Source organism: Oncorhynchus gorbuscha, linkage group LG11 (assembly GCF_021184085.1).
Source record: "Oncorhynchus gorbuscha isolate QuinsamMale2020 ecotype Even-year linkage group LG11, OgorEven_v1.0, whole genome shotgun sequence".
NCBI lineage: Eukaryota > Metazoa > Chordata > Actinopteri > Salmoniformes > Salmonidae > Oncorhynchus > Oncorhynchus gorbuscha.
In genome coordinates, this window is record NC_060183.1 from 62,250,739 (window position 1) to 62,265,792 (window position 15,054).

Here is a 15,054-nt window from a genome sequence, read left to right on the forward strand (position 1 = left end):
GCAGAGGAGAGAGAGTTAGCTTTAGCAGTGCGGAGCGCCTCCGTGATACAGAGGAGAGCAGTCTCAGTTGAATGACTAGTCTTGAAACCTGACTGATTTGGATCAAGAAGGTCATTCAGAGAGAGATAGCGGGAGAGCTGGCCAAGGACGGCACGTTCAAGAGTTTTGGAGAGAAAAGAAAGAAGGGATACTGGTCTGTAATTGTTGACATCGGCGGGATCGAGTGTAGGTTTTTTCAGAAGGGGTGCAACTCTCGCTCTCTTGAAGACGGAAGGGACGTAGCCAGCGGTCAGGGATAGCCAAGTTATTCTCGTCGATACCCTCAATAGATCGAAGGACGCACCCCCACAACAACTTCACCCTTCACCAGCCCACAATCCAACATTCAGTTTATGTGGAACTTGTTCAAACCTTTCCTAATTAGAACACTATTCCCCGAATCAGTTCAGCAGAAAAGGGTAACACTTCTGTTGATGAGCGAGGTGAGGTAAGGGAGAAGGTCTCCGGAAATGGTCTGGAGAAGAGGGGAGGGGATAGGGTCAAGCGGGCAGGTTGTTGGGCGGCCGGCCGTCACAAGACGCAAGATTTCATCTGGAGAGAGAGGGGAGAAAGAGGTCAGAGCACAGGGTAGGGCAGTGTGAGCAGAACCAGCGGTGTCGTTTGACTTAGCAAACGAGGATCGGATGTCGTCGACCTTCTTTTCAAAATGGTTGACGAAGTCGTCTGCAGAGAGGGAGGAGGGGGAGGAGGATTCAGGAGGGAGGAGAAGGTGGCAAAGAGCTTCCTAGGGTTAGAGGCAGATGCTTGGAATTTAGCGTGGTAGAAAGTGGCTTTAGCAGCAGAGACAGAGGAGGAAAATGTAGAGAGGAGGGAGTGAAAGGATGCCAGGTCCGCAGGGAGGCGACTGTTTTCCTCCATTTCCGCTCGGCTGCCCGGAGCCCTGTTCTGTGAGCTCGCAATGAGTCATCGAGCCACTGAGCGGGAGGGGAGGACCGAGCCGGCCTGGAGGATAGGGGACATAGAGAGTCAAAGGATGCAGAGAGGGAGGAGAGGAGGGTTGATGAGGCAGAATCAGGAGATAGGTTGGAGAAGGTTTGAGCGGAGGGAAGAGATGATAGGATGGAAGAGGAGAGAGTAGCGGGGGAGAGAGAGCGAAGGTTGGGAAGGCGCGATACCATCCGAGTAGGGGCAGTGTGGGAGGTGTTGGATGAGAGCGAGAGGGAAAAGGATACAAGGTAGTGGTCGGAGACTTGGAGGGGAGTTGCAATGAGGTTAGTGGAAGAACAGCATCTAGTAAAGATGAGGTCGAGCGTATTGCCTGCCTTGTGAGTAAGGGGGGAAGGTGAGAGGGTGAGGTCAAAAGAGGAGAGGAGTGGAAAGGAGGCAGAGAGGAATGAGTCAAAGGTAGACGTGGGGAGGTTAAAGTCGCCCAGAACTGTGAGAGGTGAGCCGTCCTCAGGAAAGGAGCTTATCAAGGCATCAAGCTCATTGATGAACTCTCCGAGGGAACCTGGAGGGCGATAAATGATAAGGATGTTAAGCTTGAAAGGGCTGGTAACTGTGACAGCATGGAATTCAAAGGAGGTGATAGACAGATGGGTAAGGGGAGAAAGAGAGAATGACCACTTGGGAGAGATGAGGATCCCGGTGCCACCACCCCGCTGACCAGAAGCTCTCGGGGTGTGCGAGAACACGTGGGAGGACGAAGAGAGAGCAGTAGGAGTAGCAGTGTTGTCTGTGGTGATCCATGTTTCCGTTAGTGCCAAGAAGTCGAGGGACTGGAGGGAGGCATAGGCTGAGATGAACTCTGCCTTGTTGACCGCAGATCGGCAGTTCCAGAGGCTACCGGAGACCTGGAACTCCACGTGGGTCGTGCGCGCTGGGACCACCAGATTAGGGTGGCCGCGGCCACGCGGTGTGGAGCGTTTGTATGGTCTGTGCAGAGAGGAGAGAACAGGGATAAACAGACACATAGTTGACAGGCTACAGAAGAGGCTACGCTAATGCAAAGGAGATTGGAATGACAAGTGGACTACACGTCTCGAATGTTCAGAAAGTTAAGCTACGTAGCAAGAATCTTATTGACTAAAATGATTAAAATGATACAGTACTGCTGAAGTAGGCTAGCTAAGAATCTCAAATATAAAATCTATTTTGATTTGCTTCACACGTTTTTGGTTACTACATGATTTCATCATTTTGTCTTCACGATTAGTCTACAATGTAGAAAATAGTATAAAAAAATGTCAACCCTTGAATGAGTAGGTGTCATAACTTTTTACCTGTACTGTATCTGACTGCTTTTTTTAATGTAAAGACTTTGTATTAAATGTAATATAATTATTAGACTATGCCATTATACATTTTAATAAAACAATAGTTTCATGAGTGCGCCCCATTTAATAATAATAAAATGTACCTGTAGCCTACACACTTTTCACTCTTGTCAATCAAAGCATTACCGTTAGAGGCTCCATGTGTAGCAAGTGAAGTGAGAGATTTTTAATCAATGTCAAATGGATTTACAATTATGGAATTAAGTTGGCTTAATTAGGAGTAGGCTTCAATGATCAACCAAATGGTAAGCTGTTTAATATGAAAGAGTTGTTGTCATCAAGGACGCACAACAAAATGGCCTCAATTAGCCCAGCTAGCTAGCTGGCTTACTAACTTAGCTGACGTAAAGGAGCTAGCTAGCTACGTTAATCAAGACACACTACCAGATGAGAGGATAGAGAACCTATCGCAGCAACAAGTTTTTCTATCTCCCTCCATGTCAGACACATCCGCCCCTGGTCCTCTCGCTCCCCTCCCCCACCCGTCTTTGCTGAGGGCGCAGTCCCCACCCCCACCCGTCTGTACATAGTGCACTGCCTCTCCTGAGACGAATAGTGAAATCATTTAAAATGCCCATCCTTGTGTGAGGTGTACTCCCCCCCCTTCCCCCGACACAGATGGCTGGACCCATATGGACCTGCAGAGCTTCCCTGTACAGGCCCTACCGTACAGCCTATCAAATGCCCTTTGTGTGGGCCACACAATAACAGAGAAATGCTTTGTTTTGTTCTTCTGCTTTGCTCGCTCGTGCTGTCATAGTCACAGGGCGACTGAGTGCACTTAGTTTCAATGGACGCTGTTTTTCCCTTACCATCAGCCAATAAGCATTTAATGTTAATTAAATGTTGATCTATTCCACCTCCCCTGGACCATTTTTCAAAGGGGGAACTCAGTCGTGGAGATGGAACTTGTCTGCCATACATAGCATCTGTTGATCTCATTTTCTGCAGTTTGGACATTATCTGTGATTTATCTTTAGCTACAGGAACTAACTACCTGTGAATTATGTGGCCGGATCTAGACTCAGCAGGCAGCACCGGTGGCTTAAATTCAGGACGGTGTGTTACGTTCCAGAGCATTCAGATAGTAATGTTGTAGAACAGACGTACTCTATATACAAAAGTATGGTTACTCCTTCAAATTAGTGGATTCTGCTTTTTCACCAACACCTGTTGCTGACGGATGTATATAAAACTGAGCACAAAACCATGCAATCTCCATAGACAAACATTGCCAGTAGAATGGCCTTACTGAAGAGCTCTGACTTTCAACGTGGCACCGTCATAGGATGCCACCTTTCCAACAAGTCAGTTCGTCAAATTTCTGGAATGCTTTAGCTGCCCCTGTCGACTGTACGTGTTGTTATTGTGAAGTGGAAATGTCTAGGAGCAACAACAGCTCAGTTGTGAAGTGGTAGGCCACACAAGCTCACAGAACAGGACCGCCGTGTGCTGAAGCGCGCAGCGCGTAAAAATCGTCTGTCCTTGGTTGCAACACTCACTATAGAGTTCCAAACTGCCTCTGGAAGCAACGTCAGGAGCTTCATGAAATGGGTTTTCTTTGCCGAGCAGCCGCACACAAGCCTAAGATCACCATTTGCATCGCCAAGCGTTGTCTGGAGTGGTGTAAAGCTCACCACCATTGAACTCTGGAGCAGTGGAAACGCGTTCTCTGGAGTGATGAATCACACTTCACAATCTGGCAGTCTGATGGACAAATCTGGGTTTGGCGGATGCCAGAAGAATGCTACCTGCCCCAATGCATAGTGCCACCTGTAATGTTTGGTGGAGGAGGAATAATGGTCTGGGGCTGTTTTTCATGGTTTGGGCTAGGCCCCTTAGTTCCAGTGAAGGGAAATCTTAACACTACAGCATACAATGACATTCTCGACGATTCTGTACTGGCAACAGTTTGGGGAAGGCTGTTTCAGCATGACAATGCCCCCGTGAACAAAGCGAGGGCCATACAGAAATGGTTTGTTGATCGGTGTGGAAGAACTTGACTGGCCTGCACAGAGCCCTGACCTCAACCCCATCGAACACCTATGGGATGAATTGGTACGCCGACTGCGTGCCAGGCCTCATTGCCCAACATCAGTGCCTGACCTCACTAATGCTCTTGTGCCTGATTGGAAGCATGTCCCCGCAGCAGTGTTTCAACATCTAGTGGAAAGCCTTCCCAGAAGAGTGGAGGCTATTATAGCATCAAAGGGGGGACAAAATCCATAGTAATGCCCAAGATTTTGTAATGAGATGTTTGATAAGCAGGTGTTCACATACTTTTGGTCATGTAGGCTACTTCTCTATCAATTAGTTTGATCTGTACGTTATAGTTCATCTGCAAAGTTCCATATGTTGCGACCAGGAAAACTGGAAAATGCATTTTTTGAGGACCCAAACCGGAAGTGAACTATACTGTTCCGGAACAGAACCGTTATTTTAAAAGCTTGGGAATAATGTTATTTTACTTTCCGGGAACTTTCTTTCTCATCAACAAAGTGCCTATGCAAAGCCCTCACTCTCACTCAAACTTGTTCCAATGTCTGCCTGCCAGCTTAAAATCTTTGCCAGTGAGTGTATAGGCTACCTGCGCTTCCCCCTCCAAAGCATAGGCTACTGTAGCCTACGGACGTTACAAGCGTGGTACAGAAATTAGGGACAGATTTTTTTATTAGATTTAGAATGGATTAACTTTTTCAATGTTTGTTGAAGATACTATAGTTACTATAGTAATGTTTCACATTGGATTTAATTAACTACTAAAAGGTAAGACGTGTTTTTATTTAAATTCTGGTGCCTCTACATCCACAAGCTTGTTAGCTAGCTAGCTGTGGTCCAACGTTAAGTCAACTCTGAAGGTCGAAGACATTCAAAGTTCCTTCATAAATGCCGCTCCCCCGTAGGTATAATTCTTTGGGCCTAATTCAGATAGTGCATGTCATAAGATGCTGAACACTTCAAACCAAGCCTCCTTCTCCAACCTTTCTTGCTCCCTCCCCATCTACAAAATTTGTCGCATCTCGCACCCAAATTTGTCTCTCCAATGCATGTGAACAGCTATGACTTGCTTCCTCCATAGCAAGCTGCTCTATGCGCACTGATTGGTGAAGTCATTTGATGTCGAGCTAAATGATTTTTTTAAACGGATCAGAAAGCAACGATATAAACATTCACTTTTGGGGGGTTTGAGTCAGTTCGGATCTTCATTTTGCTGGCTGGAAGGGGGGGAAAACAATGGTTCTGTTCAGAACGAAATGATTGGAAAATAATTTGTGTTGTAACCCACATTAATTAAGCCCCAGTATTTCTCCCTACGTTTATATTTCTGTTCAGTCTGAACTCTGATTACCTTCATGGTTTTTAATTTAGCCCTGAACTCCATGTGGATTGAGCCACACTATGGATCAAATGGATTTTCTAGACCATTTCCCCTCCTACCTACCTACTTACCTGTTTAACTCCTATTCTATTTTAAGTCTATTTTAAATCTGCCATTGTGTTTATTAATTATTCTGTCCTCGCATCTGAGGCCATGTAAAAAAATATATATATATATATTGTGCCGCGGTCTATTCGTAGCCGTGTTGTACTTGGACGGATTTGATCCTGTAGGCTGCAGATCCCTAAAGTGCACAGTCAACTAATTATAATTAACAATGCTTGCTTCCACACATCATGATTAGCCCGGTATTAAATTAATCATGTTTTGCGTATTTAACCCCATCTATATCATCAGATATCTTGCAACATCCGATTCGCAACATTTTCGAAGGGGAGGATAGGTAAGCTTTATTAGAGCCCTTTTCTCCTCCTTCCTCATGTCAGCTGGTTCAGAACCTGACTAATCCACTTAGCTAGGCAGAAGCTATTGAGGATGCCAGCCTGGCCCAGCGAACAGCTAGAAGCAGCAGCAGCAAGTCAAGCAGCAAATCATATGGTTCGCTCAGGCGATAGAGGAGTCTAAACAGTCCTGACTGCTTGCAGGTGCTAGGAGGGTCAGATCATCAGATCGCTTTGTCACTCTTCACTTCAACGCACACTGAATTTCATGCTTCACATTGTAAGTGTCTCTGCGTGAGTCGCAGATGGATGTTCTACACCTGTGCAGAGAAGTCAAGTGACAGGCGGCTCCTTCAACTTGACTGGTCACATCTCATGGATACGGACATAAATAGAGTAGAAGGGGATGTAGAAATCAATGAACTTTCGATTTGTTTTTTTTATGCTGCTGCTCAGATGTGGTTGTGTTTTGGTGAGTGCAGCTTAGAGCTAGGTTTATGTTTAGATATCCTTAAAGCCGTGAATTGATGGCTTTGTATGCAACTGAAACTGCAGTTATCTGGAAAAGTTGAATTTGCAACTACCTGTTCACTTTAGGCTTTTACAATGCACCTGTAAACTAAGACAGAACTTCAGGTGTGCAAAAGTTTGATCTATTCAGGCACCTTAAAATGCTGTCAACACCTCAACCTTACTACCTGTCCCGCACATGGCCTTGATGCAATTGACCTAGTGGGAGGCTAATACTTTTATTCAAGATGTCACCTTACCTTCAATAGCCTTGTCTGCTAGGGTTCTAGCTTCTCCTTCTAGAGTTCTCCCAGTAGAGAAGAAGTTGCCCGGTGCCAGATCTGTTTGTGCACTGTTGCCAACTCCTATGGTCGTTTGGTGTAACAATGACCATAGGAGTTGGCCAGACCACAAAAACAAGGAGCCAGGATGTAGCCAATGTGAGAACATGGAGTTTAGCTATGTGTAGTGTAACCCAACATTCTCCTCCTCCTTCGTTCAGGTTGCTCTGTACAAGACCATCCCGACACGGCTGCTGTCTCGGGCCTGGGGTCGGCTGAACCAGGTGGAGCTGCCGACCTGGCTGAGGAAGCCAGTCTACAGTCTGTATATCTGGACGTTTGGTGTCAACATGCAGGAGGCTGCTGTGGAAGACCTAATTCAGTACAGGAACCTGGGAGAGTTCTTTAGACGGAAACTCAAACCGGCTATCCGGCCCGTGTGCGACTCACACTGTGTGGTAAGTGTGTGTTTGTGCGTGCGTGCGTGCATGCATGTTCACAGGTATATGTGAACTGTCTATGTGTGTGAACGGTGTGTATGAATTTGAACTACTCTTCCTGCTCTGTGTCTGATCAGTGTTGTCTCTACTGGCTTTTATACACACAGAGGAGTAGATCCCTGGCTAAAGCCATAATGTCTGTGTGCTTTTCAGATCAGCCCAGCAGATGGGAAGATCCTGCACTTTGGGCGGGTGCGGAACTGTGAGGTGGAGCAAGTCAAAGGAGTCACATACTCTCTGGAGACCTTCCTGGGACCACACACCTGGGCTGAGGCCATCAACAGTACCATCAAGCCATCAAGTGAATACCTCTACCCTTTCCCCCTCCTGGTCTAATGCCCAATCCCAATTTGACCCGTAATCCCTCCCTACCTCCTTTAGACTTGTTGATCTCAAAGGTTTGTATGGAAATATTACACGTATGTTATAGCCCTAATAGACTCAGAGATTAGGGCTCATTTAGGATTGGTTTGTATGACACACCTTGCCTGCTGACCAGAACGGTGGATGTATGTGTGTTTTCCCAGATGAAGAGGACCCCAGCTCGTTTCAGGACCTGCTGGTGACTAAAGAGGGGAATGAGCTGTTCCACTGTGTGGTGTACCTGGCTCCAGGAGATTACCACTGCTTCCACTCCCCCACAGACTGGAGGGTGGCCCACAGAAGACACTTTCCTGGTCAGTACCCTGTTAGGACTGTCCTACTCCTACTATACGCATCATATATAAACACCAGAATTACTCTGCTATGGTAGGATGATGCTAGGACAATCCCAGGATGTCCAGGACACACACCATAATCATTCTACATACTCAGACTTGCCATGCTGCACCTTGCACCCTCACTCCTATCTGATCTAAAATAGCACAGTCCTAAAAATCATATTTGGTGTTTAAATATGGTGCTGCTTGCAGTGTTTGTATTATACCTCATGTTTTGTGTCATGTCTGTATAGCTGTGTATTTACCTCCTGCTCCCTGTCTGTGTCCCTCCCAGGCTCTTTGATGTCAGTGAACCCTGGCGTGGCCCGCTGGATCAAAGAACTGTTCTGCCATAACGAGAGGGTGGTGTTGAGCGGAGAGTGGACGCACGGCTTCTTCTCTCTCACCGCTGTAGGGGCCACCAACGTGGGCTCCATACGTATCTACTTTGACAAGGTTAGTTATCGCTACAACCCACTTAGGGTGAATGTTTACTAGTCTGACCCATAGACATTAAAACCAGTAGATAGTGATAGCGCAGACTAGAAGTCATCCACGCGTCATCGTGAGATTTCCATGAAGTATTTGAAGCCCGCCATATTGCTGACTGGCACAAAAATATCGCTAAGGATCAAAGTGGGCATAACTAGCAAAGGATCATGGTCATCCTGCCCAAGAGACACGCAAAGAGTGCATGAGGGCGAGAGCCTCCTCGTAACCTGCCAGCCCGTGATTGGTCTGTGTCAGCACGTGGTCCTGTGTGACGACAAATGTACTAGTCAGAATGGATCACTATTTAACTAATATCTCAATTTGTAGCGAACTTTAAAATAATTCACGTTTGGGATCGAACTTGATCATAATGAATACATTTTAGTGCCCAAAACAGACATAAAAATAAAGAATAGTTTGGCTGTTCTGACGATCGTAATTTACATAGGCTTTCTAGGGCAGACCAGGACTTTTGACACCACTAGGTAGCTACACAGTAGCCGACAAGCAGAGCTGGTCCAGACCAGACACTGGGGGCCTGGTCTGAGTCTATTCTGGTACCGTGCCAAAGTATTTACTCAAAGATGAATTATTAGGACATAACAGTACATACAGTAGAAATAATGCTGATTTAAGAGAGGTTCTGACCCATTGTCACTCTGACCCCTATTACACTTCTTCTCGCAGTATGAGCTTTCACTCCCTTCAGCTCCCTCTGCTTCCTGTCCCACTTACCTGTACGTCAGGCCATTTCCCTAAGCTGCCAACACACACACCGGATAGGCCTATTTAATCTCTCCACTCTGTGTTTAAACTGACTGATTTCCCATAGGAGCCATATACTTCCATTGATTAGACCTGAGGCTTAGGATGACGTGGTCGCTTTAATATGTAGGTGAGGCGGTTAACTGTAAGCCATCACCATCACCTGCTCTGGGTTTGGCTGTCATTAAGAAGAGCCTGATCAGGAAGGGGGAAGCGAAGGAAGGCTGAGAAGAGGGGGGAGGTGGAATGGGAGGGAAGACAACTAGGAGGGGGGAGGGAGACGAGAAAGATAAAGTGAGGGGGGCCAGTGGCACAAGATGTTCCCAACCAGACCGTCAACATCATAACAGGATGATATGACTTCATTCAGCAGCTATCATGCTGCTCATCGTCTAATGGGGCTTAGTCCAATTTAACTATTCTCCTCAGATTTTTTACACATCACATGATGGGCACTGGATAAATGGGGCCGTTATGAGATATCCTTTCAGTGTTAAGGGTCGGTTGGAGCAGGGTGCATTTAACGTCAGGGCTATGGGTTTGATTCCCCCATGTGTCACGTGTACTTAATATATGCGTGACTAAGTCGCTTTAGATCAAATCCTTTCCACCAGATGCTCAAAACACTTGACATTGTATGCATTGGATCATTATTATAATGTATTTACTAAACTGTATCCTATCTCTGTCTCTCTGTCTGTATCCAGGAGCTGCGCACTAACAGCCCACGCTACAGCAAAGGCTCGTACAACGACTTCAGCTACTTGTCCAACAACAACCAGGAGGGAGTGAGCATGAGGAAAGGGGAGCACCTGGGAGAGTTCAACCTGGGCTCCACTATAGTCCTTCTCTTCGAGGCTCCGCACGACTTCAGCTTCAACCTGAAGGCCGGCCAGAAGATCCGCTACGGAGAACCCCTGGGGACTGTGAGCCGAGATGGACAACCAGAGAGACACTCTCTGGGGGAAAACGGACTAAAATAAACTGATGGGGACACTAACATGTGTGTACAGATTTGAGCGGAGGTGCACAGGCTGACTTAGACACACACTCATTCACACACTGATGGACTTACAGAAAAAACTCAGTCACCACTGTTGCATTACTACCAAGGGGTCTCCCCTGTTGCATTACTACCAAGGGGTCTCCCCTGTTGCATTACTACCAAGGGGTCTCCCCTGTTGCATTACTACCAAGGGGTCTCCCCTGTTGCATTACTACCAAGGGGTCTCCCCGTTTTCATCAACTAGAGTTTCTATTAACAATTTACTTATTTTGTCAGTTGGACAGTTGATTACAACTAGTGTACATACCTGACCAGCAAAAGCAAGATAGTTTATTGCAATTAGTTGCATTTACTTTCCATAAGAATAACGACATAGCTTTAAAAAGAAGAAAAAAATGTCACTAAATTGTACCCATATTGCCTTTTGTCAGGGGTATCCTCTTCAACTAGGAGTTCCTCCTGAGATTTCAGACACAAGCAGCAAGACACCAGCCTGATTACAGATCTGGCTAGTGCTGTGTAGCCCAGCTCAGATCTGGGACCAGGCTAGCAAGACACATCTCCACACATACAGATAACCCCTGTCACACACAGCCTCTATCATGTGGACAGGCTTCCCTATACAATGTACAGTATACACACATCTACAGTACACATACCACAAAGAAGGAATGTACCAGAGGCCACACGTCTACCCTCTTCCTTGTCTAATTTCCCTTCATTCTGATACTGAATGCCTTCCTGTTCTCCTTTGGTCTCTCCCTCTTCTGCCATCCCCAGAGAAGGTGCTTGTGTTGGGGGTGATTATGTGGACTCTTCCCTCCCTGTCATGGAGGTACAGACTGACACCACTCCTCCCAGTCAGACAAGTCTGGGTCTTATTCATTAGGCACCTGCCAGAAGAAAACAGGCTGAATACTTTGACTTTCCGTTGTAAAATGTTTTGCCTCAGTCTGCCCTAATAAATACAACCCTGTTGTAGTAAGCCCATGATGTACGATCTCTGCCATCCCAGCTATGCGTTATTACTCACCATTAGTGGTAGCTAGTAGCGTTGCCTGCCTGATGCCAATTATCACTGTTGTTTTACTGTAAGTGATGCCTAACAGGCAGTGCTTGACTTGGGACTGAGCTACCCGGAGGCCTTACCGACACTTCAAATGTTTGATGAATTGCGTACCGGCTCCTATATAAAACAAAGTAGCCTGTCACCGGTCTAGATTCATACACAGAGACAAAGTTTGATCAAAGTGGAATGAAGGCAGGATCTGCATTGACTAGCAATGGCCAATGGGTATTCATTTTCTGATTCCGCTTTGTTCACGTTTATTTGCCAGTAGGATGTCAGTTCAAGATTGTGCCTATTGAAAATTAGCCAGCCTGAATGCGCATGAAGGGCTTTTGCCAAAAGAGGGTTTATCAGGTCATGAAAAGGCATTTCATGATTTTTGCTAATGTAATTCATGAAGCCACACTTAAAAATGGACATATCAGCCATTATCGGAATGACCCTTCAGTGTGTGTGCTAATTTCTGCTGCAGGTAACGTAAAGAAAATTATAACAATTGACAACCTTCTGTAGCTCAGTTGGTAGAGCATGGCGCTTGTAACGCCAGGGTAGTGGGTTCGATCCCCGGGACCACCCATACGTAGAATGTATGCACACATGACTGTAAGTCGCTTTGGATAAAAGCGTCTGCTAAATGGCATATATTATTATTATTATATTACAAATAACTTGCTGTGCATAGATCTCCCCTGAAGCATGAATATTTGAGCCTTATACATAAACATGTATAGTAGCCTACCTTATCCATTTGATCTCTGATTCATTTAATGAGGGAATCATTTTATTAAAAACAAAGATATTGGGTTGTAGTGTTGCAATATTTTATATGAAGTGTGGCAATCATCCTCCAGGATAGCTACTAGGTGTGTAGGCTTTTCTTCAAGTCCTGGTCTAACCACATTGTAGCATAAACATCAGCTGCTCGACAGAACCTTGATAAGAAGTGTTTCAGGCCTGGAGCAAAAGCGAAGCCTGCACACCCAAGAGCTCTCCAGATGGAGGGTTGACCACATGTTGACAAGATTGTGGGGGGTTAAGTGCCTTGATTAAGGGCACAATGGCATTGAATGCCTACATTGAATGCCTACATGGGATCAGACACAGCAGTCTTCCAGTGTCAATAATGCTTACTATTTCATGTAGGCTATAATAATAGTCATGAACATTTGGTTAAACGTCCGAATTAATGGAAAATGTCTATGAACTCTTAAAATAATCTCTGTAGCATACCAGTTGTGAATTTCGGTGAACGTGATCTAATGGATAGGCTGGGGCGGCAGGGTAGCCTATTGGTTAGAGCATTGGACTAGTAACCGAAAGGTTGCAAGTTCAAATCCCCAAGCTGACAAGGTACAAAATCTGTCGTTCTGCCCCTGAACAGGCAGTTAACCCACTGTTCCTAGGCCGTCATTGAAAATAAGAATTTGTTCTTAACTGACTTGCCTAGTAAAATAAAGGTAAACAACAACTTGGAACAAGACAGCTCCTGTAATACTTTCATTCCAAGTCAAGCACTGCTAACAGGTGTCTACATGGAGGGGGTTCAAACCCCTCTTCTATTGTAGTGTTACAGTTTAGCATGGCAGCATAACTCACATGGCACTTTCATTCCTAAATGGCTGCTAAAAGGTATGTCACGTTGTTTAACATATGATGATAAATTGTGTTAATCTAACCCAATCCATTAATGGACTAAATCCTGACATATTCCTCTGAATGGAGCCATACCTTTTTATGCTAATATACAGTGCAGCCCTCTGACCGTCATTCCAAAAACAAACCTATGACAATGTGCAGCACTGGTGGTAGGATCATGGGAGAGAATGTGCAAACTGGTACCGGCAACTGATACTTTTGACTTCTACTGTTCGCTTGATTTGGAATAAGTTGTTACTGGAAGTTATCTGCCTATGACAGTGTTAACAAAAGTTTATTTAAGATTGTAAAAGCTTAAGTTATGCTGATATCAATACTAACTATGTATCATGCACTTAATGTATAATGATTGTGATACCCAGGGCTGAGCTGGTTTAAAGCAAATGTTTTATGTAGTTCTGTTAGTTTTATAGTAGTGCCAAACATTTATTTTGGGGGTTTTAGTTTTTCAGTGTATTTTTTTATGTTTTGCTTTGAACAAATGTGGACATTTGTGCTTTTTGTGTTGCTGCTGCTGGATTAATTCTCTGCATGAGGTGGTAGAGACCTCACCTGACTCTGACCCGTGGGTAAAGGACCTTTTAACTTTAGCCTCAGAGGAGTGGGGGTCACAGATGTGACAGACCAGGGCGATGCCGGTGACACAAACTCCCCTTGGCTACATCGTTGTTCCACAAAAAGTGTTGCATACAGAAACCAAACACCAGGGTCTGGCCTGGCTACTGCCTGTTGCACACTTGTTTTTATATGTACATTGTAATATACTTGAATCATTCAACACTGCATAGATTTTAACCTGAATTGTTTGAAAAGCAAGAAAACATGTCTAATAAATTGTGTATTCTTAAAAATGTGTTATTGTATATGTGTGCGTGATGAGAAAGTATGTACTTCACATATTTATAGGATTAGAGATGACCTCCAGAGCTAAGCTACTCCATGCTGATAATGTTGGGGGGATTTGATTGGAACACAAGGACAAATGTCACATTGGGTAATGGGAGCAATCCCCTGCTATGTAAATTAGCTTAAGGTAGAGGTTGCCCTAAATCACAGATCTAGGATCAGATTCCCCTACCCCCATTCCTAATGTTGATTGTAAGGATAAAGAAATATGACACTGGTGAAGCAATTTAAACTAAGCTCAGCTCCTTGTGCTACTTCCTCTCACTGATGAAATGAGGGTACTGCACCGACCTAAGGGGAAAAAGTGCAATGTATGTCTACATGGTCGTGAGGCCAATTCTGAAAGTGAAAAATGACTGATGATATATGCAGGCTAAGAACAAATGCACAAAAAAGGTACCACGCCTTATTAACTAATGTGAAAAGGGTTGACGAGGAAAACAAAAGGCCATAGAATTATCTTACAAAAGCATGACTTTGAGCATATTTTTGTTGTAGTGGGGACAGTAACATTAATCTGTAAAACATGTACTTAAAGGCAAATACAAATGTAGAAATTAATACATGCATTTCTAAAGCTTCCAAAATATTTTGTACAATGTTGGGGGAGTGCCAAGATGGAGGCACTCCTATTAGTCATCGAGTGTGTATATATAAATCATTGTGGTTTACGTGTGTGTGAATGCCTGCCTGCATATGTGTGGGGTGTGTTTGTCTGTAAGCAAACTCTTGTTCACTTTGATCCATTTAACAAACATTGGTATGAGGAATTGTTGCTGAGTGCAGACACGTGCAAATGTAAAGGTTCTGGGTCAAAGCAGAGGAAATGGCTGCAGGAATGTGTTTCATATGGACCAGGTTGATGTTTAACACTGGAACTAAGCATAAACACCCATTTAGGCAGCTATGTCAGCAGTCCTGTTCAGATTGACTGAAATATCCTGATTTAAACATAGAATGCTCTCTATTTTGATTTAGTATAAACCATCCCTGCAACTAAAAAAACTATTAAATACAACAAACGCAGACTAAAAATAACAAACACAAATCTT

The 15,054-nt window shown here is 44.8% G+C and overlaps 1 protein-coding gene across 6 annotated transcripts in view; it reads left to right on the forward strand.

The window, feature by feature from the left end:
- LOC124049070 (phosphatidylserine decarboxylase proenzyme, mitochondrial-like) overlaps positions 1-11,361 on the forward strand; it is a 39,920-nt gene extending 28,559 nt beyond the window's left edge. For all 6 annotated transcript variants that reach the window (XM_046370402.1, XM_046370403.1, XM_046370404.1 and 3 more), the window contains 5 exons: positions 7,129-7,365; positions 7,561-7,708; positions 7,935-8,084; positions 8,404-8,564; positions 10,073-11,361. In XM_046370402.1, coding sequence (XP_046226358.1) covers positions 7,129-7,365; positions 7,561-7,708; positions 7,935-8,084; positions 8,404-8,564; positions 10,073-10,348 — 972 coding nt within the window. In that variant the 3' untranslated portion in view covers positions 10,349-11,361. The remainder of the gene's footprint in view (positions 1-7,128; positions 7,366-7,560; positions 7,709-7,934; positions 8,085-8,403; positions 8,565-10,072) is intronic.
- Positions 11,362-15,054: the final 3,693 nt, after the last annotated feature.